The sequence below is a fragment of the Sapajus apella genome, unplaced genomic scaffold, assembly GCF_009761245.1.
Source record: "Sapajus apella isolate SASKATOON/1434 unplaced genomic scaffold, GSC_monkey_1.0 scaffold25, whole genome shotgun sequence".
In the NCBI taxonomy this organism is placed as follows: domain Eukaryota; kingdom Metazoa; phylum Chordata; class Mammalia; order Primates; family Cebidae; genus Sapajus; species Sapajus apella.
The window spans coordinates 15,862,495-15,889,909 of NW_022436965.1; the positions used below are offsets into that span (position 1 = coordinate 15,862,495).

The following is a 27,415-nucleotide window of genomic DNA, read 5'->3' on the forward strand; positions in this document are numbered from 1 at the left end:
CAAAGTGCTGGGATTACAGGCGTGAACCACTGTGCCTGACCAAAACACTGAATTTTAGAATGCCCCTGAATTCAAGGAAGGCCAGAGATTACAACATAGATGCATGAATAAAAACTCATCATTACTTCTGGAAATGTAACTCAGTATCATAATCTTTGTATATAAAAGGTAGTATTACCACTTCTCTGATGCAAACAAATCTACATAGACTGTACATATGTAAAATTATTTTTTTTCTAAACTGCCTTTTGAGAAACTAGAAAGTAAGGGTTCCTGATTTAAACCCTGAAATTCAAAATCAGTTTACAGCTGATGATAGAGAAGTGAGAAAAAGATGAATCAATACATGGAATGATATCTACTCTGTGGGATGGGGAGATGCATTTGGTATCCTGCCAAATGCAGTTGGAGCCCTGTGCAAGTGGTAAAATATTCAAGATAGGTCATAGCTGTAGAGAGGATTTGATTATATAGTCAAGATTTCACATAAAATGAATTTTTAGGCTGAAATTCTCATAGTACCACAGAAAGCTCTGTTCTTGTAGACCTGGAAAAAGCAGAACTTTTTTTTTTTTTAATCTCCAGTCAGCTCAGTTCTAGAATGCCTAGCTTCTCCCTCGTCTTTAATGGGATGAAGTCTTTTTGGCAGTGACAATCCCCAGTGAAGGCAGCTGAGACATTTCCTGGGAGGTTGTCAGGAACTGGAACTGAATGCAGTTTTGTCCCCTTTCAGTATTGGTCTAGTGAGCAATTCTGATGTTCCTGTTTTGTTCCAGTCCAACAGCTTTTGGAAACAATGTACATTTGGTCATAATTCAAATTGACACAATCAGTGTCTTAAGACTGACTGCTTTGGAATTTAAATGGCCAGAGGGCTTGTAGTGAGGGATTCTTTCTGTAGAGCTTCCAGGATGGACACCCTCCCCAGGGCAGACACTTCCAGGAAAGTTTCATACTATGATTCTCAAACTTCTGAGTGCAGATAAATCACCTGCAGAGCCTGTCACAAATTCAGAGACCCACATTCCAGATATTCTGATTTAGGGGGACTAAGGTAGTTGGTCAAAATCTGTAATTTTAATAAGCACTACCAGTGAATCTAAAGTAAGCTGTCCATAGTTTACACTTCTGAGAAATGTTGGGTTAGTGGCTTAAAGGATTAATTCACATCACAGAAAATACCTGATTTAATAGAAAGTAATGGCCTTGTTACCAGAAAGATACAGGCAAAAATATGAAATTTTCTGATACTTGATAACCACAATAATTTCCCTTATCAGCAATATATTCATAAACAATTATATATAAGCACAAAGATTTAAACCTATTATCTGGGACTACAAATCAAAGTAACACTTACCTAACCCTTAGCAATTGGTGAGAGACAAAATACAGTAACAGCTGCACTTTTTTATTACTAGACAAAAAGACACGAACATAAATACACGCTGGGGTATACTTACCACAAATATAAACATCATTATTAACTTTTGTATAAAACATTTTGCTAATGGCATCTAGAAGTTCAGAGAGGGAAAAAACAAACTCTCACAAATATTTAAGCAAAACTCTGAAATGATTAGCAGTATAATCTACTCAAAAGCAAAAATATTCCCCTCAATTTTTGTACGACACTAATCTGCAAAGCCAAGATAGTCTGCCCCCAAATATTTACTGAACATCTACCATCTATGGCATCCTTCACTAGGTGGTAGAAATACAGTGGGGAACGTGACAAATTCCCTGCCCCCGTGGAACTTACTGTTCTAAGCAGAAGAAACTTGAATGATTTTGCAGATAGACAGACAGACACACACACACAGAAAGAGAAGGAGAGAGAGAGAGAGAGAGAGAGAGAGAGAGAGAGAGGCAATGTCTATGATTTCTTTTCTGGGTTTAAACTTTTTTGTCTTTAGGGTAATAATACTCAGTATTAGTCTAAGAAATTAACCACTATTTGAAATTCACTCTTTTTTTTTTTTTTTTGAGATGGAGTTTCGCTCTTGTTACCCAGGCTGGAGTGCAATGGCACGATCTCGGCTCACCGCAACCTCCGCCTCCTGGGTTCAGGCAATTCTCCTGCCTCAGCCTCCTGAGTAGCTGGGATTACAGGCACACGCCACGATGCCCAGCTAATTTTTTTTGTATTTTTAGTAGAGACGGGGTTTCACCGTGTTGACCAGGATGGTCTCGATCTCTTGACCTCGTGATCCACCCGCCTCGGCCTCCCAAAGTGCTGGGATTACAGGCGTGAGCCACCGCACCCGGCTGAAATTCACTCTTTCATATTACACAGATATATCTGTCCACACAGTCATATGAAATCTGTTTAATTTTACCTTATCAATAACATTTAAATTTGAAGTGGATAATAACTATACTTTATACTACAACACTAGCAAAATCACAAGACCAGCGTAGAATGTGAATTCATTATTGAACAATGATCAGCATGAATTCTTATAATAAAGCAGAATTATTTAATATGAAATCAGCCTATTTATACACACATTTTGCAAGTGAAATTCTCCTGTATTTCAATATAAGCCATGACAATCCCTTTATTATAAATTAGAGCACCAGGGTATCACTACATGTGGAAGAATTCTGAAATCTCTATTTCTTTATCCTAATTCACATATATCATATTTGTATAACCATTAGACTATAGAATTTAAAAGAAACTTTACAAAGTGTTATTAAAAAGTAAATAAGGTAAATAAACAAAAGCAACAATTTATCTTAAATTTCAAACAAAATATTACAGATACAGCAATAATAAAATTAATACTTTTTTTTTTTTAGATGGAATCTTGCTCTGTCACCCAGGCTGGAGTGCAGTGGCGCAATCCCAGCTCACTGCAACCTCTGCCTCCCTCAAGTGATTCTCCTGCCTTACTCTCCCAAGTAGCTGGGATTACAGATGCCTACTACCACACCCAACTAATTTTCAAAATATTTTCAGTACAGATGGGGTTTCACCATGTTGGCCAGGCTGGTCTTGAACTCGTGACCTCAGGTGATCTGCCCGCCCTGGCTTCCCAAAGTGCTGGGATTACAGACATGTAATCCAGCCTATTAATTCTTTATAATATAATCCCACATATATAATTGCTATGTGTCCAGAAAACAAACCTCATAAGCAAGAAGGTTTCTTCCAACCCTAAGATTTCATGATTTTATAATATTTCTAAAATGCTAATGTTTTCTTATTGAAGAAAATTTGCCAAGTTTATTCATGGATCCTCATCAATTCTCTGACTCTAGAAGTATCTTCTATAGCAATAAAAGAACACATTATTAGCTTCTCTTTATTAGTTCCATTTTAATATACATGTCAGTATAATGCTAACTGCCAAATAGTAGGGTAGGTAGCAAATATTAGGTGGAAAGGACATGGTTTTGGTGTCAGACAAAACTGGATTCAAATTCTATAGATTCTGCCACTTAGTAGGAGTGTGATGACCATGATATTTAAATACTGATGCTCAATTTTCTCACCTGTGAAATGGAGTTGCTAAAAGGATTAAACATATTATATAATATGAATGTGTAATAGATATTTACAGTATTTGTCATATAGTAGCTCTGTTATTTAGTATGTATTAGTAGTTACTTCTACATTTATACAGTAAAAATGTTATTACTCTTCCCTGGTATAGACAATTTTACTCTTTGTCTAACAAAGACCTGAGAATCATGGTTAAGTAAAATATCCAGGCAATTGTCAAATTTATTTTCAGCCTCCCATGCGCATGTCTTATTTTTAACTAGGCTCATACAAAGAAATATCAAATATAAAATTAATACTTTCTTTTCTTTTTTTTTTTTGAGTTGGCGTCTCGCTCTGTTGCCCAGGCTGGAGTGCAGAGGCATGATCCTGACTCACTGCAACCTCTGCCAAACCTACTTGATTTGGTAGAATTATTAGACTTTGAGAAAGTGTAGACCTCTGAAAAGATGATAAATGACTAGACAGAAGACAAATTTTAAGCTTTCAATAAGAACATATGGATTTCAGAGACGGTAACATTGATGCTTCATTTAGTAAAATTCTAGACAGATGGCATATAAGACTTAAAAAATAAAGATGTTTTTACTGTGTCCATTCCTAAGAATAAATGGCAGAAAACTAGCTGTGTATATATTTGTGTGTGTGCACATGCATTTGAAGGGTTTTTAGATCTGGAAAGCCCAAAATAGACTATATTTAATTTCTGTGGGCCAGGAACAACAATGACTACAGCTGTTATTGCTAACATTTATTGGACTTTTTTTATATGCCAGACACTGTGATGGGTGATTTATATATCATTATCTCACATACCCCTATAAAGAGAATACAATTATCAGGAAAACCAACAATCAGAGAGGTTAGGTAACATGCCCAGTATTACACAGATAACAAGTGACAAAATACAAAATTTCAGTTTGACTCTAGAAGACAGGCTCAACCATTAATCATTATGCTTCATACTCCCCACTCCCCCGCACCCCCGCCCTTTTTTTTTTTTTTGAGACGGAGTTTCGCTCTTGTTACCCAGGCTGGAGTGCAATGGTGCGATCTCGGCTCACCGCAACCTCCGCCTCCTGGGTTCAGGCAATTCTCCTGCCTCAGCCTCCTGAGTAGCTGGGATTACAGGCACGTGCCACCATGCCCAGCTAATTTTTTGTATTTTTAGTAGAGACGGGGTTTCACCACGTTGACCAGGATGGTCTCGATCTCTTGACCTCGTGATCCACCCGCCTCGGCCTCCCAAAGTGCTGGGATTACAGGCTTGAGCCACCGCGCCCGGCCCCCCCCTTTTTCTTTTTGCTCTTTTGGGAGAGGGAGTCTCACTCTGTCGCCTAGGCTGGAGTGCAGTGGTGCGATCTCAGCTCATTGCAACCTGCGTCTTCCAGGTTAGAGTGATTCTCCTACCTCAGCTTCCCGAGAAGCTGGGATTACAAGCATGTGCTACCATGCCTGGCTAGTTTTTCCAATTTTAGTAGAGACGAGGTTTCACCATGTTGCCCAGGATGGTCTCAAACTCCTGACCTCAAGAGATCCACCCACCTCGGCCTCCCAGAGTGCTGGGATTATAGGCGCGAGCCACCAGGCTTGGCCTATGCTTCACTCTCTTTGGTCAACATTTCATAAAATATTTGAAATAAAAGGGAAAAAATGGGAACTAGATAGTAACACATTTAAGTAGAGTTTGAGGTAGGCATATGGCCTTACTCAAAATGTGCTAATTAAATAAAGAAAAATCAATTTAGAAGAAAGCTTTTTGCTAAGTTCTGCCTAAGTACTCTTCTGTTTACATCATTTTGCTAACTTTAAAGACAACAGAGAAGGTAAGCTTTCTAAATCTATAAAAAAAAAATTAGAAAAGATCACATAAAAGTAGAAGGAAGGGCTAAGTAAGGAATAACTGCAAAGCCCTGCAACTATATTCAAGTGCCAAACAGGTGAGATCTAGACCTAAAAAAGCTCACTACAAAGCTAGGGTAACCTGTTGTTGGGACAGCTAATTACACGTGGAGCTGCACTAAGGGAAGCACATTGTCCAAATATGGCAACTACTCGTCCCTCTGAGCAAGAGAACACTCCGTCTAACAATAACTGCAAAAGGTCTAAATGTTTGTGTCTTCTTCTTTAATAGTTCCCTCACTGATGTGGTAGTTCAGACAGCTTCATCTCCCATATAACTAAGAAGCTCCATACTTTTCTATGTACATAAAGGACATTAGCAGATCAGAAGTCTTTCACCATAAGAATGTGAAAAGTGCCAAGTCCATGCATGTTGTTTTGGTGGAAGGCAATGAAAATGATGAAATATTTGTAAACCAAAGTTCATGAGGAAGTTGCCTCCCATCTCTGTCACCTCTATATCCTAATATCCTGTTCTATTCTTTTCATGGCATTAATCATAATCTAAAATTATCTTATTTTTTTTACTTGCTGACATCTTAATCTGGAATACTTTTTATCTCTATTTGGATGCAATCTGTATGAGAAAATAGTTTATTATTCCTGTTTCACATATTCCAAATACATAAACAGTGACTTGCACATAAAAGATGCTCAATAGGCCAGGCAGAGGCTCATGCCTATAATCCCAGCACTTTGGGAGGCGGAGATGGGCAGATCACCTGGGGTCAGGAGTTTGAGAACAGCCTGGCCAACAGGGTAAAACCCCATCTCTACTAAAAGTACAAAATTAGCCCAGTGTGGTGGTGCACACCTGTAGTCCCAGCTACTCAGGAGGCTGAGGCAGGAGAATTGCTCAAATCTGGGAGGTGGAGGTCAGAGTGAGCCGAGATTGTGCCATTTCACTCCAGCCTGGGTGACAGAGCGAGACTCCGTCTCAAGCAAAAAAAAAGATGCTCAATAAATATTTCCTGAATGAATTAGTAATGTGTTAAAGAAATAAAGATGTTCAATCTGAGAAGGAAGATATAACAGTAACTTTCACATGCCAGAACTACATCATAAAGGAAGACCTGTTTCTGTGTTTCTACAGAGATATGACATAGGATCAAATGGTGGACATTTCAAGAAAGAAGATTTTGGGGCTCATAATTAGGAAGTATCTTCTAAGTCAAAGAACTTATAATAATTGAAGAGGCTACCTTACTAGTTATGAAAGGATTTTTAGCCATAGGGAGACTGTACCCATAAGTATCACTTAACCTAAAGTTCCTATGATTCAAAATACACAGAGAATAAAACTATATAGAGAATATAATAAAACTATACATAAAGATTTTTTTTTAAAAGGTGATCTTTCTATGGAAGAAACGGGAAAAAAAAAAAAGTGATCTGGTTACCCAGAGAAGGTATCTTAAAAGACAGTGAAGAATGAATTGTACAAGCTGGATTCTGAATCAAATAATGATGAAGGGAGAAGAAAAATGTCCAGACAGTCTTTTTTTTTAATGAACATTTATTAAACAGACAGGGCTACTAAGTGAAAATATAAGAAGGCAAGGGTACCAATGACATTAACAATAACAACAAAAAAAAGAGATGAGCAGTGTAAGGAATAAGAATTGGTAATAATGATTTTCCTTTGAAATTGTTCAATTTTTATGAAAAATCCAGAATAAGAAGGCTCATTGAAGGCAGCATACTACATGTGCCTGAAAAAAAGGTACAAGGCCCGATTTGGAGAGTCCTATTTTGGAATACTTAGCAAAAGGATGATAGTTTAATCACTGAGAGTAGATGGGCTTTCTGTGCAAGTAAGGAGAACAATGAATCAAGGATGGGGAAAGCATCACAAAATTATAACTCTATAAGGATTATTTAGAAAAGTCATCTATTTATTCATTTGTCCTTGGGCAGAACTGCACTTAAATAAAAACTCAAAGGTTATTATCTTTCACTTTACAAATCTCCACTAAAAGGCATTCTTGAAAATCTCTGTGTAAAATATGTCCCAAATGCTAAAGGTATCTGTATTAAAATTTTTCTATATTTTAAGTGGAGTCATGGAATACAAATGGTAACATTTCTCATAGTAAATGTTGTCAACTAATCATAAATTGAATTATACTTTGGTTGCTAAATAGGTAAACAGAAGGACTTTTAAAAATTTATAATCCAATATATAGTATAAGCTTAGAAAATAAAATACTCTCATCTGACAAATCCAAGTATCTGGATTATATCAAATTATTATAAAATAAACACTAACAGTATATAAGTTTTCCCTTTACTCTGCAGCCTCACCAATATCTGTTGTTTTGTACTTTTTAGTAGTAGCCATTCTGACTGGTATGAGATGGTATCTCACTGTGGTTTTGATTTGCATTTCTCTAATGATAAGTGATGTTGAGCATTTTTTCGTATCTTTGTTGGCCACATGTATGTCTTCTTTTATCTGTTCATGATCTCAGAGGTAGCTAGAGGCAAATTAACTCAGGAGCAGAAAACCAACTATTACATGTTTTCACTTATAAGTGAGACCTAAACATTGGTACATGTGAATATAAAGATTAGAAAAACAGGTCGGGCGCGGTGGCACACACCTGTAATCCCAGCACTTTGGGAGGCTGAGGCAGGAGGATCACGAAGTCAGGAGTTCCAGACTACCCTAGCCGATCTGGCAAAAACTGTCTCTACTAAAAATACAAAAAAATAGCCAGGGATGGTGGTACATGCCTGTAGTTCCAGCTACTTGGGAGGCTGAGGCAGAAGAATTGCTTGAACCCAGGAGGCGAAGGTTGCAGTGAGCCAAGATCACACCACTGCACTCCAGCCTGGGCAACAGAGTGAGATTCCATCTCAAAAAAAAAAAAAAGAAAAATGATTAGAACAACAGACACTGGGGAGGGACCACTAGAGGGTGGAGGGAGGGCAATGAGGGTTGAAATGTACCTACTGGGTACTACGCTCACTACCTGGGTAATGGGATCATTCCTATCCCAAAGCTCAGTGTCATAAAATTTCCTTAAGTAATAAACTTGCAGGCCGGGTGCGGTGGCTCACGCTTGTAATCCCAGCACTTAGGGAGGCCGAGGCGGGTGGATCACGAGGTCAAGAGATCGAGACCACCCTGGTCAACATGGTGAAACCCTGTCTCTACTAAAACTACAAAACATTAGCTGGGCATGGTGGTGCGTGCTTGTAATCCCAGCTACTCAGGAGGCTGAGGCAGGAGAATTGCTTGAACCCAGGAAGCGGAGGTTGCGGTGAGCTGAGATCGCGCCATTGCACTCCAGCCTGGGTAACAAGAGTGAAACTCCGTCTCAAAAAAAAAAAAACAAAAAAACTTGCACATGTAGCCCCTGAACCTAAAATAAAAGTTGAAAAAGAAGTATATCATATTTGCAGAAGGCAAAAGTTTAATGACTGTATTAGAAATTGAACAAATGTTTCAGAAATGCTGGAAAAACTGAGCCAACTCTAACAAGATGAAGTTGAAGGGAGGTAACAATGTAAAATTTGTTTAAAAAAACAAAAACCATCGTACATGTATGGAGAAGGAATATAAATTAAGCATGTGTAAAAAGGACACATGGATTTATTGAAAATAAACTCAATCTATTAAAGGATAAAATATAACTACCAAAAATATATAATTAACTTCTGGCCTGAAAAAATAGCAGAATAGTATATAAACCAAGTGAAAATGATGCTCTTACTCTCATTTGTTCCTGCTCATATCACACACATAACATTTTATTAAGCTCTGAGCACCATTAAAAGAAGTATTATTAGAACATATTCAGGGAAAAGTTGGTGATGAGCTTCAAAACCATACTTTACGAGAATGGTTCAAGACCAAGAGAAACCTGGACAGAAACAATGGTTCTACCAAGGTACACAGAAGGTTGTTGGGTAAAACAAAAATTCTCATTTTTCCTATATAATCACAACGGGAATAAGCCAAAAACATATTCAATTCAGCTTAATATAAATAAACATTATCTAAAAAGCCTGAGCTACCCCAAAGTGTATTCACCCCCCTTTAAGACACACACGTATTCAGGAAGAGCCTGTAAGTCCACTCAACGTTAAAGCGGAAAGCTATATTAAATGATAGGTATATTAAATAATCATTCAACTCTCCTTAAATACTCTTTTCCATAGCTTCCCCAGTCAGTAACAGCAAGGCACTGGGGACAAGAATCTTGAAGTAATCTTCAGTCCAACCATACCCTCAAGTGAGTTAGAGGGGAAAGAACTACTAGAAGAGACCGAAGAAATACTGTTAACCCTAATGATTAAATTCATTTGGCTCAAGAAATAGATGACTTACTATATACACAGTACTCTGTGGGATCAAGAAATAATTGAGCCACTATATACAAAGCACTCTGAGGTACCAGAGAGATGCAAAAGACATAATGAGGAGAAACAGTACAGACCTGCAAGCATGCTTGCTTGTTAGACAACCACACCAGCTGTGACCTCTCCAATGTGAAAACGAATTTGCTTGCCACAGCCTCTACCACTATGGATGCTGTTCCCATGGTTCTGCAGGTTAGGGAAATCCTAAGTATCAATACCAGGCCTGGGGTCAGCGCTCAACTACTGAAATCTTGATGTTCATAAACTCTCCAAGGACACAGGCCTCAAAATTTTCTGCTTAGGAAAATATCCTCCCCTACCTTGAAAATCCAGTAGAGATATCACTTCAACAAAGGCAGAAGAATATAATAGAAAACATTTTTAAAGGCTTTCTCAAACCCAATACATAGGGAGCTGTGTGGCAAACACAAGATACAATGAAATAGGCAAGGCTGATGATAGCAATAACAATGGGAGAACAGCGTTGACAGAATTCAATGTTCTTAAAATAATGCATGGCCTTAAACAACAAAGCAGTAGCAGCACAGAGTAAATGGTGAGCTAATAATAGTGAGAAGATGATCTAAGCTTAAAGACTTCTGAAATAAAGAGTTTGAGACAATTTGGTTTCAAAGAGGCTCCACAGATCCATCCTAGTTAATATATCCATCCGTCCATCCGTCTGTCCGTCTCTCTATCTATCTATCTGTCTGTCTGTCTGTTTTAGTGTAAGAAAGGAAAAACATCACAAAGAACTACACAAATATCCTACAGGGGCTGGGAAAAAAGTGAAAATCAAATTCCTTTAATTTATTTATTAATGTAGAATTGCTGATAGCAAGCTTGCGATGAATCATCATAGTTTGATACATTATTAGTGTGAAGATAAACTGGATCACTCCTTTGGGAAAGCAATTTGGCAATATACATAAATAATCTTAATATACCTTTATTCTGTTTGCTTCAGTATCTCTTCCTTAAAAATTTTAAGAAAATAATACTAAATGTGGGAAAAGCTTTACTTACAAAAATGTTCATAAATAGTATACAATAATATAAGAAATGTTTAAGATATAAATACCTACATTTAAAAATCCTTTACAAAAAGCCCTAATCCATAGGTGGGAAATGGAAGAAAAGAAAACCAAAATCAAGACTTGTTATCATCACACCTAATTATATCTGGGAAAGAGAAATTTAGTCCCTTTTTTTTTATTATTTAACATTTTAAACATTCCCTAAATTTCCTTTATGAGCAATATTTTTTTGAAAATTAAAAATAACTAACATGAATGAGGAGGAAAAAAAGAAAGTTAATTATGTGGAAGGAATAAGAATTAGAAGTATCTGAGATAGGTTTATAGTGATTTGCCATAATTCATCCATTTACAACATTGTCAGAAATTGAAAGGTGCCAAGCATGGAAGGGCAAGCTGGTGGGAATATAAAAAAGTGGAAACAATACCTTGCCACTCAAAGTATCTCTATAAGACATCCTTGAGGTCTTCTCTTAAGACCCTCCAGTCCATTGACTCTTTTGAAAAAGGCAGAAGGACCTAACGATTCTCTGAAATCTTTCTCTCATAATCAAACTAATGGAAACCTGACCATTTATAATCTTTTAAAATACAATTTTGACATGAAATTATCCTATTCATTTGTTTAGGGAAAACATACAATAAACATTATTAAGGTACTCACTCTGAGTATCTGGGTTCCAATGATGGCCCTACTTAACTATCTCAGTTACTTTAAACAATACTGAAGGCATAAAAGCAACATACAGTCAGTCTTACATATTCATAGGTTTCACCTCCATCAATTCAATCAACCATTGCTTGAAAATATTCAGGGGAAAAAATGGATAGTTGCGTCTGTATTCAACATACACAGACTTGTACATGTTCTTGAAATGTACTTGTGCATTTCTTGTCACTATTCCCTAAAAAATACTAGTTATACTACATTTACATTGTATTAGGTATTATAAGTAATCTAGAGATAATTTAAAGTATATGGGAGTGTGTGTGTAGGTTATAGTATATGATTTTAGACAAGGGACTTCAGTATCTGTGGCTTTTGGTATCCTTGGGGCGTCCTGGAACCAATCACACACAGATAATAAGGGACAACTGTGTAAGTGTTTCCTTTTATTCTAACAGACTCAGTAAACTGTATTTTCAAGAAAAACATCAAGAACATGTATTCGTTTTCTTACTGATTTGCTAAACAAGAAAACCAAAACTTCCCAATGGATTATTAACAGTTTAAAACAATAGTACTGCCAAGGCAAATATTAATAATAATGTATAATATCCCTGTGATTAACTGAATCATGGAGATTTTTTTAAATGGCTTAATTTTGAGTAAATATAAATTGTAGCTCATTTAAAATTTCTTTGTTTTTCATTCATTAGTTGACAATGTCAAAAAAACAAAACTCCTAGCACTGCAATACATCTTAGCCATGTGTATGACTATATCAATTTATTTTCTAACTTAAATATTACCAAGAGCCTATTAATAATGTCATATATTGGTGCTGAATTATAAATTCTCTTCAGTCATGTATGTTTTTGAGTTGCAGGTAAGTTTCGCTCTTATACAGCTAGATATTCTGTTCTTTCATTTTTTGTTTTACAGACTATTAGAATACTACAAAAGAGGCACGCTTATTTATAAGTAAATTATCTCTTTTAGACTATGAGATTATCATTTACTGATGAGAAGTTTAACAAAATTCTTCTGAAGTTTAAAGACTACATCCGATATTAATTACTACTGACTCCACACTTAAAGATAAAATATGATTATGCTACATTAGTAGTTAAATAAAGAAACTAGACACTAAGTTTGATATGCAAAGAACTTTACCTGAGTAGGAGAAATCTAAATGTAAGTAATGTAGATTAACTATATAATAGTAAGAACTAATTAGAAAAAATAGATCTGTGTTTCATTTACAGACAGGTATTCAGTTGACAAGCCACTGGAATCAGAGAGGAGGAATCAATATCTACGTTTTCACTCCTATGCTAGAAATTTTCCTGATGCCTGACTGAATCAGGTTGAAATCAGTAATTGCTCCTTCATATGAGATCCTTTAGCAATCATAAAAGCACACCATTCTGTTGTGAGTAACAAATAAACAGCAATATAATGTCTCATACCAGGGGTCAGCAAATTTTTTTCTGTAAAAGATCAGACAGTAAATATGTAAATATGTAGGCTTTGTAGGACATAACTTCTCCATCACAACAATTCTCTACCATTTGTAGCACAAAAGCACCCATGGGCAATACATAAATGAATGAGTGCTGCTATGGTCCAATAAAATTGTATTTACAATAGTCAACGGACTGTAATTTGTCAACTCCTATCTTGCCTTATAGTTATCCATATAAAGTTCATATAGCCCTTGCAGTCTAAGTGCTCTTGGAGAACTGAAAATCTGTTTTACTTAGAAATCTCCTTATCTTACATAGAATTAAGAATAGTCCCTGGCACACAGTAAGAACCTAATAAATACTTAGATGAAAGAATGAATAATTCTATTATTCAAAAAATATTAGGCCTATATCATATGATTAACTTGATTGACAGAAAAGTTAAAACTTGCCTTTCATAATAGCCTGCATATAGTGATCTTCAATTGTAATCACAAGACAAATATTAGGAAAACAACCTTAGAAAAAGTAGTCTAAGAATATGCCTAAAGCCAGGCATGGTGGCTCATGCCTGAAATTCCATCACTGGAAGATCAAGGCAGATGGATCACTTGAGTTTAGGAGTTCAAGACCAGGCTGGCCAACATGGTGGAACCCTGTCTCTACTAAAAATACAAAAATTAGCCGGGTGTGGTGGCACATACCTGTAGTCCCAGCTACTCTGGAGGCTGAGGCATGAGAATTGCTTGAAGCCAGGAGGTGGACATTGAAGTGAGCCAACATCACTCTACTGCACTCTCCAGCCTGCGTGACAGAGCGAGACTCCAACTCAAAAATAAAAAAAAGTTGATAGAACATGTCTCATGTGCAATCCCTAAAGCTACTTCTACCCATGTTAATATTCTTGTCCTAATCTCAAAGTTTATCATTTATATCTAAAGTGATGATTTTACTCTAATCAGATATAATCCACATGAAGGATTTTTTTATACTGCATTCCAAAGTAATTGTGTATTTCTCCTCACAACACTTTTGTACTAATCTGAACATTGAACATTTCTTCTCCTTTCACTTTAATAACTTGTCAAATATCCTGTGGTATCCTTTAGAACTACAGCATCCAAACACATGGCTAAATGTTGAAGGCAATTCATATTTTAAAATGCATTAATCCCTCTAACGCTACAATGTATTGCATAGTTCCTATGACTTTTCTGCAATCTCTCCCTCAAATTCTAGAAATTAATCTTCCTGCTGTTGGATTCACAAAATTCAATGAGTTACTCTTGATTTAAGAGTCCAGGACTATTATAGAACCACAATTTATGCCCTTCACATAGCATAATCAATATTTATTGATCTAATTTGTTGATTCAAAATGCAAAAATAATTGGTTAATGAAGATTAAAATCCAAATTTGGACTTTGAAATAATTCATCTTGCAAACTCTCTAAATAAGCAGCATAAATTAAGTACTCATAAAATTGTTATGGAAATATTACATGCTTAAGAGACTAAACTTTTCAAATAACTCGGGGGAACTCATTTTTATTCAATTGATACAGACACTAGAAACTACTTAAAGAAAGGTTTCCTCTAAGGACACTAACAAGGGAATCTTGTGTTTGCCTAATTTGAGTTCCTTCAATTTTTTTGTAACTACATTTATTTCATTGAAAGAAACTGATTACATATTTAAAAGGTTTACTTAATATATCACTAATTCAAATTAATCACTGATTCCCTGACTGATATTTTATAGATTACATACAAAAGCACTGTAGTCTGAAACATCAAAATCTTTTCTATCATAATGCTTGAGAAAAATTCAACCTATGATGACTCAAAAACATTGCAAATCTGTTACAAAAAAATTTCAAAACATAAAGTACATGACTATGAAATGAGCAGTTTCCAAAAGTAGGTACATGAATATAATGTGATTTCGATGTCTTCATCACTAAGGTTATAGTTTTTAGAATACACAGCAAACATTGTTCAATTCATTCTACATATCTCAATATATCCAGTAGATGAATGCTGTGTTTTCAAAAGGAGAGGTAAACTTTTTATTACCCTCTACAGATAAAAAACTGTTTTAAGAAATATTAAAACACTGATCAGGGTTGATAATACATCTCATTACAATTTTCTATGATCTCAAAAATCACACCTCTAACATAAAGTTAAAATAATTCTCCCTACTTCACAAGTGAAAAGATAAAATTTCACATAGAATTCTTTCTATATCAAATAACTAAGTCTTCATTTTCTTTTCAAGAAAGAAAGATCAGGTCACTCCATTACCAGCCATCTATAAATACATTATTCAAGAACTTTATCACAGGCAACATTATTGCCACACAAGACATGTGGTCAGTAGTATCTCTGTCAATCTACATGATCTTGCTAGGGTCACTTAAAAATTGTATCTCATATTTCCATATGTGAAATGAGATAGTGTTTACTCACAGAAGCTTTTAGAATATACCTCATTTATGATGTCAAGAGCATTATGTATGTTCCAAAAGCATTTTAAGCGTTTCCAAATTTCAATTTGCAGTGTTTTCCAATAATTTCTTACCAATTTAGCATTTTTAATTATAAAATTCCTGAAAAAGTAAATGAATAATTATGAAGAGGTTATTTGTATAAAAATGTGTCATCTACTAATAACTATACTAAACTTCAAACTCTATTGGGAACATAAGTAAACGTCTTAAAGTTATATTTTACAAAGAGTATGCACATAAACATTCTTCGTGTCATGTATAATTTCAAACGAAATTATTGCACATCTCTTGCTACATTCCACATTTCACTCAAAAACAAAATTTTAAAGAACAGCTCATATAACTCTGTACCTTGTTTGTGGCTTGCAATTATAATAATTGAATTCATAACATATATTTTGCCATTTTTAACTGTCATCAACCTTGCTTACAGTTGCTTAAGTAGAAAATAAAATAAAACTGGGGCCAAAGGTTTAAGACAATGATAGGTATTTCTTTTGTATAAAGTAGCATTTTTAGAAGTTTTCAAATTTTTGCAAATTATTTCCATTTCATGAGTTCTACTATTATATACTATGTTTCTTAATATTTATCACCTTAAACTTAATATTTATCACCTTAAAATCTTTTGAGATTTTAGAATCTCAAAAACTAATTTGGCTCTATTTACTATAATGAAGGTACTGATATCATGTGCCTTTCATGTTAAAAAATATTTATGAGACATAACAGACTCCTGCTAAATTTATTACTGTTATTTTCTTCACCTTTGTTGAAAGTCATATATAAAACCAGAATAAAAGTTACCATTAAAAAACTATAAGTACATTCTTTGGAGAACTCCGCCTATGTAGGAAATGCAGGTACCAGGTGGAGCCTATGTCATAATGCAGGGCCATTCCTTTGTTGTTTAAAGATGTGGAAAAATGCAGAAAGGTACCATCAATGATGCATTTTAAAATCCTACAGTGACTGAGATCCATTTCAGATTCATCAGGTAATACCTCAAACTGTTTACATTAAAGAAAAAATAAGTCAAGAACATCTAATATGGAAAGTAGGCAGTTGTGAAGCTTATCTGAAAAATCTAAATAAAATAACAAATATTACACAACTCAGAAAACTATATACCCCATCTTTATCAAACAGTATTGAGACATTATCAGATAGTGTTACTTGTAATATCAACATAAGCTGTTTTGTGAAATGTTAAACTGTTTTTAAATATTCAGCATTCTTTTTAATAAAATATTAATGTTCCTGATTATAAAAGAAATTTTATAAATGTTCATTGTAAAAAATTAAAACAAAACAGTCATAAAAAACTTAATTAAATCATATTAATATTTAAAAAACACTTTATTGAAAAAAGTAATGAATATTTTAAAATACAGAGCAAGACTAGCACTGAATCAAACTTCCATTTATGAGAAATCATAAAATGAGAGCTTTTTTCTATTCTAGCCATGTTGTTTTCCTCAATATCTATATATTTGGTTAGAGGATGTGTCACTTTCTACATATCCTTCTTAATCTAAAATAAAGTTAAGTACTGCTTAAGGAAAAGAGCATCTTTTGGAATCTACATGTCAGAGTACAGCACTGATTCAGTAACACACACATGCTCCTATGTACCTAAAGGGCCCCACCTGCACATACAGGATGCTGTCTATACTTAGAAAGTTGCATCAGCAAATTCCTCACATCTCAATCTTTTTTATCTACTTTTTATATAATTGTATCTTTTTCACATCTAATGATTACCTTCTAGGGTGGGGAGGGAAAGAGAAAAAGTCCTTTAAAGCAACTTCATTTATCTTTAAATTCACACAATTTATGGAATCTATGGAGCAAATCAGCTTATTAATCATTGTTTCTCCAAAGAAATAGATATATGACAAAATACCTCAAATTTCATTTTAATAAATGAGGAAAATTAAAGTGCAAAGACAAATAATCAGCCATCCCTGGACAATCCTTCCTATTATTACTTCCCCAATGAGAATAAAATGTTATACTTAGCATAATAAAGTAAGGAGGTAGGTTAACCTCAGAAGCATGCCTTTGTCTTATCTCAACATCAGCTTGCTGGATATATTTAATCTCAAACGAAGTCTTCATGAATAATTGTGTCTGGGAAATACGCTTTCAAAAATATACTTGAAATAGCTGAGTTTAACCCAAACTTTGAGTTTAAATAGATTTGCGAAAAGAAGTACTAACTTAGAAAATCCTAATGCTCAATGATTTACTTCTGTTTGAATTGGGGTTGGTGATTTTTAATTTGTGGTGTTAATAAATATGGTACCCACAAAAATAATAAAACAGCATCTACCACATTCTGAATATTTTTTATGTGCCAGGAGCTGTGCTGGGCACACAGACTAGAAAATTCCATTTAGTTATCAAATTCAGCTGAACACGGAGCTACAATCACTGACTTAATATTTTTTAATCAACACCAAAAATAAGCTTTTGGAGCATTTGGTATCTTACCTAAAGCCAAGTAGTTTTTGAGGGCCTGGATCTCAGCCCAAGTTTCATATACTAATAGTGTAAATTATGAACCTTTCCAACACTCTATAACTCTAGAAACAATTATTCAAATAATAGAACCCTTAGGAAAGAGAATATAGAATGCATTATTTTTTGGCTGTCATTTATAACCAAACTGGATAATTACCACAAAATACAACATAATGATGAGAAAAATGGTTATGCTTCCTAGTCTTAAAATACATTACCTAAAAAGAGAAGTTTCAAAATATTATCTTACTATATGAACATATTGAAATATGAAAAAAGGAAGTTAAGCAGCTTGCCCTAGAGTTGTATATAAAGTACTACAGTAAACAAAAAAACTAAATTTAGAACTTGCCTCATTCAGCCTCTTGCAGCCTATAATAAAGGCTTTCTTTTCTACTCTTCCTCTTCAAACCAATTTTTTTCCAAAAAGAAATTGATAGAGATTTAAAAAAATTATTCAAGGGAAATAACAAAAGTAAACCTAAGGAATATCAAGAATTTCAGTTTGATTACATACATTAAACTGGTTTCAGCTTATCAGATTGCTGTTTTAATAAAACTAACTTATAAGAGCAAAGTAAAAGATATTACAAGACAAGAAAAGAACTCAAGCCAATGATGATGAAAAAAAGAGAAATAAAACCCAGAGAAATATTGTAGGGAAAAGGTACAGACAGAGGTACAAAGGTTAGAGCCTTCTGAAATGGAAGCAGTGCAGCCTACTGGCAAAGTAGGCAGGCTTTGGCCCAGGCCTACTGGGTGGGCGGGAATCTCTGCCATTGACTAGTTAACTGACAAATAATCATTTTCTTTTGTTTCCTTATCTCGAGTGGAATAATAACTATTATCTCAAAAGGCTGTAGTGAGGATTAAATGTGTAACACATGTAAAACTCAACAGTGAGCCTGGCAAATAACTGTTATTACTTATTATGGGGAAAAGCCAGAGGGGAAAATGCAGTAAGCATGACCTCAGGCTTTCTGTACACAGAATCCACTGGGTCTTTTCTAACTATATTTACACCCTAAACTAAAGAAATAAAAATATGATTCCCAAATAATACGTATGATTTTGAAGATCATATATATCATATCTGAAATGTTAACAGCACTATATTTCCATGAACTTTATGTTTTCCTTGAACTGGCCTGAATTTAAAAGGCACACTTAAACCAAGATGTCACTGGCAAACAGGGGAAGAATAAATATAAACCCAACTACAGAAGTATAAAACAATTAGATTTTGTTTCCCAAAAAAGTAAGCTCTTGTCCTAAGTGTTTTATTAAATTGAAGCGAAGTCTGATTTTGATATATAGAATATTATTTTATTCTTTATTTTAAACCTTTCTTACATGTTTAAAAATATACAGGGGTCCAGAACAACCTCAATAAAATGACAACATTTCTACTAAAAGACCTTTGAAGCCAAACCACCAAGGTGCAAACATGGTTGGCTTCTAATTTGAAGAGTCATAGGCACATTTTATTAAATGCATTTCATAAAACAAATAAAAAATGCTGAGAAGAAAAATATTCAGTAGTTTGATATAAATTTTAAAATATCTTTCAGGCAAGAAACTGATGGTAAAAAAGTAATATTTAGATGTTTTACTGCTCATACCTGCTTCACTAATTCCTCAAATGCTACTTTGCTACATCTAAACCCCTGACAATTTATTACACAATCCCATGTAGCACGCAAAAAAATAAGTTAATCTCTGCATCTGAAAACAGATCATTACAAAAGAAAATACTGACAGCTCTTACCTGTATTTGATAATTAAGTATATTATATTCTCAGCAGCACTAAAAATGCAGCTTCGTCTAATATAAATATCTAACTAACAATTACACAAAAGTATTTTTCTCTTAAAATAAGTTTTTGTATATACTTTTTCCAATGGTGACAACTTAAACAACACTGATCTATGTATTTTGCTAAGAAAACATTAGGCACAGATAACATAATTTACATTTTCTTTGCTGTAAAAAATATAATATGTGCAAACACGTACCACACAAATGACTGACTAGTGGACACCACAGTAAGCTATCGTAGAACTAACACAAAAAGGTTCATGTTTTATTTTATTTATTTTTAAAAAGGACATTCTAAATACCCTTAAGAGTAATACCTCACTGCTGGATGAGTATGAGTATCCTGCATCAGCATTAGAATTACTAGTGGGTTTTCTTAAAGAAAAACAAAGCTTTACTATAGCAAAAAAAAGACTATCACTTTTAAGCACATGAACTAATTTAAAAGGAACCAGATAAAAATGTTTCCAAAAGCCATTAAAAATATTTAATAAGCTACCAGATTGCTTTGCTGGAAGAAATAAATTATTTAACATTATGGATGCTTTATACAGTAGATTCTTTCATTAGCTAAGACACTTCTGAAGTAAGGTACCAATGGATGCAGATCAAGAAAAGGAGAGAGGAAAAAAGAAAAAACAACAGGAGATTGTTAGGAAAAAGGGGAAAAGCAAACGTCATTTTACCCAGAAGAAACAAAAAAATCGAGTTTCTATTTGTTTGTAGCAGAAAAACTACCGCAGCGATTATAAAAACACAAACAAAGGAGTTGTTTGGCAAGTAATAAAATGCAATGCTTACTTTGCATCCTCCATGAAGAGACCACTTATGGATTGTAGATTAATGTGATTAAAAGTACACTTTGATGCAAAAGATTATACTTTGCCACATATATAATATGTAGCTTTTCTACAAAGGGCAATTTATGTAAGTAATAACTTCCACAAAAAGTGAGAGGAACACAGAAAGACAAAATGAGAAACAAAGACAGAGGCAGGGTACAGTCAGACAGAAAGAAACGCCAAGCCGAGGGGCTTGCTCATGTCCTGCAGAAGATTTGAGACTTTTTTTCATCTCGGTGCTTATTTTTCCTATTACTGCACACTAATAATCACATGCTATAATTATTTCATGAGATAACCCTCTATACATCCTTCCCTTTAGTTTCTTACATGAAAAAGAAAAAAAAAAAAAGAAACCTTTAGTCTCATACTTCATTTTATAGTCAACTATTCAAGTAAATATTTCTCTGGTGGCAAATTTCCAGATGAATCTAGAATATGATCCAAAACCACTGTCAGATTACATTTGATTTACTATAGCTTTCTTCAAATGGAGCAAGAATTAGCCCGTTTCCTAGGTTTAGGGTCTTGTGCTTCCTGATCCTTCACACACATACAGGATGTGCACATTGTCTCAGACAGTCTTCGGAGGCCTAGCCGGAAAACGCTGTTGGACAGGCTGTATATTACACAGTTACAAAAACTATTACTTATTGCAAGCCACGTTGTTAAGAAGGACAGCGTCGGATTGTCCAAGATCCGGGAGCTTTCTAGAAGAAAGTAGATGATATAGGGGAGCCACAGCATATAAAATACACTGGTTATCCTAAACAAAACCATGGCGTAGCGTCGGTCAGGGCTGTGTCCAGTCTCTCTAGAAGAATCTACCTCATGACTAGGGAATCGGGCTCTTCGGTCATTTATCTCTTTGGTGTGCTGACGGCAAATTTTGAAAATGTGGAAGTAAGTGAAGCAGACAACAAAGGCAGCAGGAGCATAAAGTAAACAAACAATAAAGCCAGTAAAATAGGCACTGGTGAGCCAAGAGGTGGCACACCATTCAAAAATGTCACCATGGTAACCAGGTTTCCCCCAGCCAAAAAAGGAAGGCAAGAAAATTAGGCAGGAGTAGATCCAGATCAAAATAATGCAAATTCTCAGGCGACAAGGAGTGACCAGTTGATTGTAGGAAAGAGGCTTGGTTATTGCAAGATAACGATCCACGCTGATGCAAGCAAGACATGCCATAGAAACACTTTTTAGAACTGAGATGATATATCCAAAAACCTGGCAAGTCAATGACTCGTGGACACCTGTAGAGTAGTGGAGAAGTGAGAGAGTAGGAACCAAGCAGCTAACTCCAACGAAAAGATCAGCATATGCCATTGTCTGAATGAAATAGCTGGTAGTATAATGATGTAACAGTGGAGCACAATGAAAGACAAAGATAACTGTTAAATTCCCAGCAATGATCAGAAATGTCAGCAACACAATAACCACTGTCTCAAAGATGCAGACATCCACCACACTGTAGTGACCAAATCCAAGTGGGCAGGAGTGATGCTCGGACACATTCACAATGCCACTGCTCATGTTCAGGATCCTCCATTCAGTCCACCTGGATTCATTCATGGCTTGGAAATTAAAGATGCCTGCAGACTTGGCTACAGCAAGCAGGTGTCCTGTTAAACACTGCACATCAGTGTTTCAGAACCTGCTTCAGTAGACAGTGTCAGTGCTTCTGTCACAGCTGAGAGTCCCAGAGAGTGCTCAAGTCTCTTCATCAGCCTCAGTTCAGCAGTGACACACCTCAGCTTTCAGGGGGCGGGGAGGTAGAGAGAAGGGGGTAAGTTAGAAAGGAGGTGAAAAGAGGTCACTCATTAGCTTCCTCTGGTGCCCTCAAAGAACTTTTTGCAGACATAAGGCACTTCTAGAGAAAACAGACATTATCTTGCACTATGAAAAATTAAATCTGTAAAAAGAAAAAAAAAATGCCAAGGGAAGAAAAGCTTCTGTGGGCTGTTTGTTCTCCTAAAAGAGGCAGTTTCTTAGGGATCAACTAGAAAGAAAGAGAAAAGAAAAACTCTTAAACTGTCTCAGGTTTCTTGTTTCATCTATGATGAAAAATGCATTTGTATTTTAGACTTTAAATATCAAGATCTCAAATTTGGTTGAAAAGCTAAGAAAAAGTTCATTGTGGCAAAGAGTGTCTTAGGGCTTAGTTCAGGGATTGATGTTGGTGGGTCAACTTTATAATCTATTTCTCTCTCATTTTTCTAAAATCTAAGAAAAACAACTCTATCAAAGTTAATTTATAAAGATTCATCTCGACATGGGGAGAGTAGGGGGAATAAACAGATCCCAGATTGCCCTATAACTCTCATGAGGAAAAAGTATTTTTCCAATAGAAAAGATAATATACAACGAACTAATGGATTAACACCTAGCAAAATATAATAAACTTCTGAAGTTTTAATTCTGCATGCATTTTTAAAGCATTTAGATGAAAGCAGTTTTAGTACATTACAGTTACTGGTGGTACTAACAGCAACATAAATTATACCTCTTCCTTTTCAAAATGAAATCATTTTTGCTATTAATTTGCACGTACAACTTAAAATAACGTTTGTTATTTGATATACCACCTTTCTTATAACGGAGCATGATAAAATATATAGCTCATAGTTATTTCTCACCTTTGCAACTGCACACCAATATCTCACATATATGTGTAAATACATATTAAAGTTAGACAATAATAAAACTTTCCAATACACTCTGAGCTTATCTGACCAGAAATCCTGCCATTATTTATTACTTAGGTGTTTCTAACAGGCTTCATATTCTATTTTACTATACCTTTTCTATTTTCGGTAGATGATTAACACATTAAATCATTTCTTTAACTATATCTTCTGAAAGTGGAAAATTACCTTGTTTATTACATTTGCAGTTATGTAGCAGCCATATGTTAAAAAATGCCTCTTCTATTTCTGTATTCTATTTTGAGCAAGTGCTCAATTAATACGGGGGCCATTAGGTAGGTTGCAAGATAGTCTTATTTTTAAATACCTCTAAAGTATCAAGATGAGTTTAAATCCTAGAGTTTGAAATATTGCAAGGCTGGCAGGACAGAATCCATCCAAAATGCTTCCAAGGTCATTCTGATATCAGGTTAACATTTGTCAAAGTACTTTTTAAAAGTAAAGTCATTTCAGAGAGTCTCTTGTCATTCTTTGTTATCTTATCTTTTGAAGAAATAACATGCATTAGAAATAAAAACATTTCCTCCAGGAACAATGCAGCAGCTTAATAGAAAGCATTCTTCTGAAAGTTATTTTCTGGTGCACCACCAAGTCATTCAGGCAAGTCCTTCTGCTTTTGTAATAGCCATAGGATATTTCTTCTTGTACATTCCTAGTTTCCACTTATCACAAAATAGTTCTCTTGTTACAGGAATAAGGTAATGCTTCTCACCTACATTCACTCTTATCAGCTGCTAGGCTGGGCTGCTTGATTCAGAAGTCCGATTTACTGTGATGCAGTTACAAGGATGCTGTCAGTATATTCTTCACAATCTCTCAGCATCAATGCCTCCACCTGAGCCCAAGCCCTCCTCCTCATCATCATCCTGGGCTGATGCAGAAAAACTCACCATCAGAAAGGTGACTCGGCCCTCCTGCCCCAATCAACAGCACAGCCAATGGCTACTGCAGCTGAAACTGTCACTAGGTAACAGTTGCCAGGCACATGCAGGCTTATAGACTTACTCGGCAAGCTCCGATCAAGACTGACAAAAGAAGACAATGGAACTGACCGATCTTTATAATATATTAAGGCATTTATGAACTTCTCAAGTTATTCTCCTTATAGCATTTGTAAGGATTATTTTGTATGGACAGGACAGAAAAAATAAACTGGCATACTCCTGTAAACCCTGTAAAGAAACTACCACAAGGCACTATGACATTAAAAAGTCAGCAGTAATCTAATGCTCTTTGGAAGAAAAAACTTATTAATTATTAAAAAACTGCCAAGTCTTCATGAACTCAAGTGATATGACTACTAATTTCTCTCTAAAATACATAGTTATATTTTAATTAACAGAAGTTAGAAATCATTTACGAATCTCTCCCATCCCCACCATACCCACAAAAAATTGCTGAGTTTGATGTATTTAACTGTACAAAGCAACAGAACTAACACTACTGTACCCAAATCTATTCAGAGAAACACTGAAGGTCAAATATGATCTCAAAAGAGTATAGAAATTAGAATAAATAGAAACATTGCTTATCTACCTTTTATCCTAATATGGAAAAAAGGTCAAATAGTTATAAAAATCTGTTCTAAGTGCTTGAGCTACACATACCTAAATTAGAACAATGCAAATTAAACTAAAATATTTGATGGGCATTAAAAACATTTCTGATTATTTTGACTTACTACAGGAAAATATTCACTATTTTAAACATATTTCTTATGGGATTAGCACTTTTCTTAAAGTGACTTAGAACTAATTTACAAATTATTTCAGAATTAAAATACACCAGGAAAATGAAGATAAAAATGGAAGATAACTAACATTTGTTGAGTATTTTCTATATGCTAAGCACTGTGCTATGTGCTTTATATACTCTTCCTTTATAAAAATCTTAAAACTATATGAAGTTGGTATCATCATTATCATTTTTCAAAGGAAGAAAGCAGATACTAGAAGTATAACTTGCCTATAATTACAGAGCTGTGAAACCAGGACTGAAATAGGTTATTATTATTCTTAACACTATTTAAAAATTGCAAACCAAAACCACAATGAAATACTATCTCACACCAGTCAGAATGGTTATTATTAAAAAGTAAAAAAACTGAGATAGATGCAGAAAAGGCCTTTGATAAAATTCAACACCCCTTAATGCTAAAAATTCTCAATAAACTAGGATGGAACATATCTCAAAATAATAAAGCTATTTATGACAAACCCACAGCCAATATCACATTGAATGGGCAAAAGCTGGAAGCATTCCCTTTGAAAACCAGCACAAGACAAGGATGTCCTCTCCCACCACTCCTATTCAACATAGTATTAGAAGTTCTGGCCAGGGCAATCAGGCAAAAGAAAGAAAGAAATGGTATTCAACTAGGAAGAGAGGAAGTCAAATTGTCTCTGTTTGTGGATGATATGATTGTATATTTAGTAAACCCCATCATCTCAGCCCAAAATCTCCCTTAGCTGATAAGCAACTTCAGCAAACTCTCAGGATACAAAATCAATGTGTAAAAATCACAAGCATTCCTATACCCCATCAAAAAATAGACAAAAGCATATGAACAGACACTTTTCAAAAAAAGACATACATGTGGCCAACAAACATATGGAAAAAAGTTCATCATCACTAGTCATTAGAGAAATGCAAATCAAAACCACAATGAAATACATCTCATGCCAGTTATAGAATGGGGATCATTAAAAAGTCAGGAAACAACAGATGCTGGAGAGGATGTGGAGAAATAGGAATGCTTTTGCACTGTTGGTGGGAGTGTAAATTATTTCACCCATTGTAGAAGACAGTGTGGTGATTCCTCGAGGATCCACAACCAGAAGTATCATTTGACCTAGCAATCCCATTACTGGGTATATACCAGAAGGATTATAAATCATTCTACTATAAAGACAAATGCACATGTATGTTTACTGGCACACAGTAGCAAAGACTTGGAACCAACCCAAAGGCCCATCAGCGATAGGCTGGATAAAGAAAATGTGGCATATATACACCACGGAATACTATGCAGACATAAAAAAGATGAGCTCATGTCCTTTGCCGGGACACGGATGAAGCCGGAAACCATTCTCAGCAAACTAACACAGGAACAGAAAAGGCAAGTATTTCATGTTCTCACTCATAAGTGGGAGTTGAACAATGGGAACACATGGACACAGGGAGGGTAACATCACAGACCAGGGCCTATCAGGAGGTGGGAGGCTAGTGGAAGCATAGCATTAGGAGAAATACCTAATGTAGATAATGGGTGATGGGTGCAGCAAACCACCATGGCACACACATACCTATGTAACAAACCTGCATGTTCTACGCATGCATCTCAGAACTTAGAGTATAATAATAATAATAAAAAAGTGAAAAAATTACAGATATTGGAAAGGTGATAGGAAAAAAGGCACACTTATATAATGCCAATAGGAATGTAAATTTGTTCAGTCACTGTGAAATGCAGTTTGACAATTTCTCAAAAACTTTAAAAAGAACTACCACTCAACCCAAAGAAATAGAAATCATTCCACAAAAGACACATGCATTTATGTGTTCATTGCAGCACTATTCACAATAGCAAACACATGGATCAATCTAGATGCCTATCAACAATGGACTGAATAAAGAAAACATGGTACATACAGACCATGAAGTACTATGCAGCCACAAAAAGAACAAAATAAGGTCCTTTGCAGCAATACAGATGCAGCTAGAGGCCATTATCCTAAGCAAATTATTGCAAAAACAGTAAACCAAATACTACATATTCTCACTTTTAAGTGAGAGCTAAACACTGAGCACACATGGACACAAAAAGGAGAACAACTGACACTGCGGCTGACTCCACAGGGAGGGTGGAGGGTGAGAGGACTGAAAAACTACCTATTGAGTAGTACGCTCACTGCCTGGGTGATGAAATCATTTGTATACCAAACCAATGACACACAATTCACGCATGTAACAAACTTGTACATGTACTCCCTGAACCATAAATGAGCAAAACACCAAGAATAAAACAAATAAAATCCCTACTCTCTTCTTTCTTCTGATGGC

The 27,415-nt window shown here is 35.1% G+C and overlaps 2 protein-coding genes across 6 annotated transcripts in view; both read right to left on the reverse strand.

The window, feature by feature from the left end:
- RABGAP1L (RAB GTPase activating protein 1 like) overlaps nt 1–27,415 on the reverse strand; it is a 718,780-nt gene that overhangs the window by 439,138 nt on the left and 252,227 nt on the right. The gene's annotated exons all lie outside the window — the stretch shown is intronic.
- Nucleotides 19,292–25,473, reverse strand: GPR52 (G protein-coupled receptor 52). Of its 2 annotated transcripts, none has more exons than XM_032291674.1 (2): nt 23,661–25,473; nt 19,292–22,402 (listed from the first exon to the last, which is right to left on the reverse strand). In XM_032291674.1, the coding sequence occupies exon 2, from the start codon at nt 22,218–22,220 to the stop codon at nt 21,135–21,137; it is 1,086 nt and encodes a 361-aa protein (XP_032147565.1). In that variant the 5' UTR covers nt 22,221–22,402; nt 23,661–25,473; the 3' UTR covers nt 19,292–21,134. The 2 variants fall into 2 exon arrangements, with proteins under 2 accessions (XP_032147565.1, XP_032147564.1); XM_032291673.1 differs by having other exon boundaries at nt 23,522–25,473.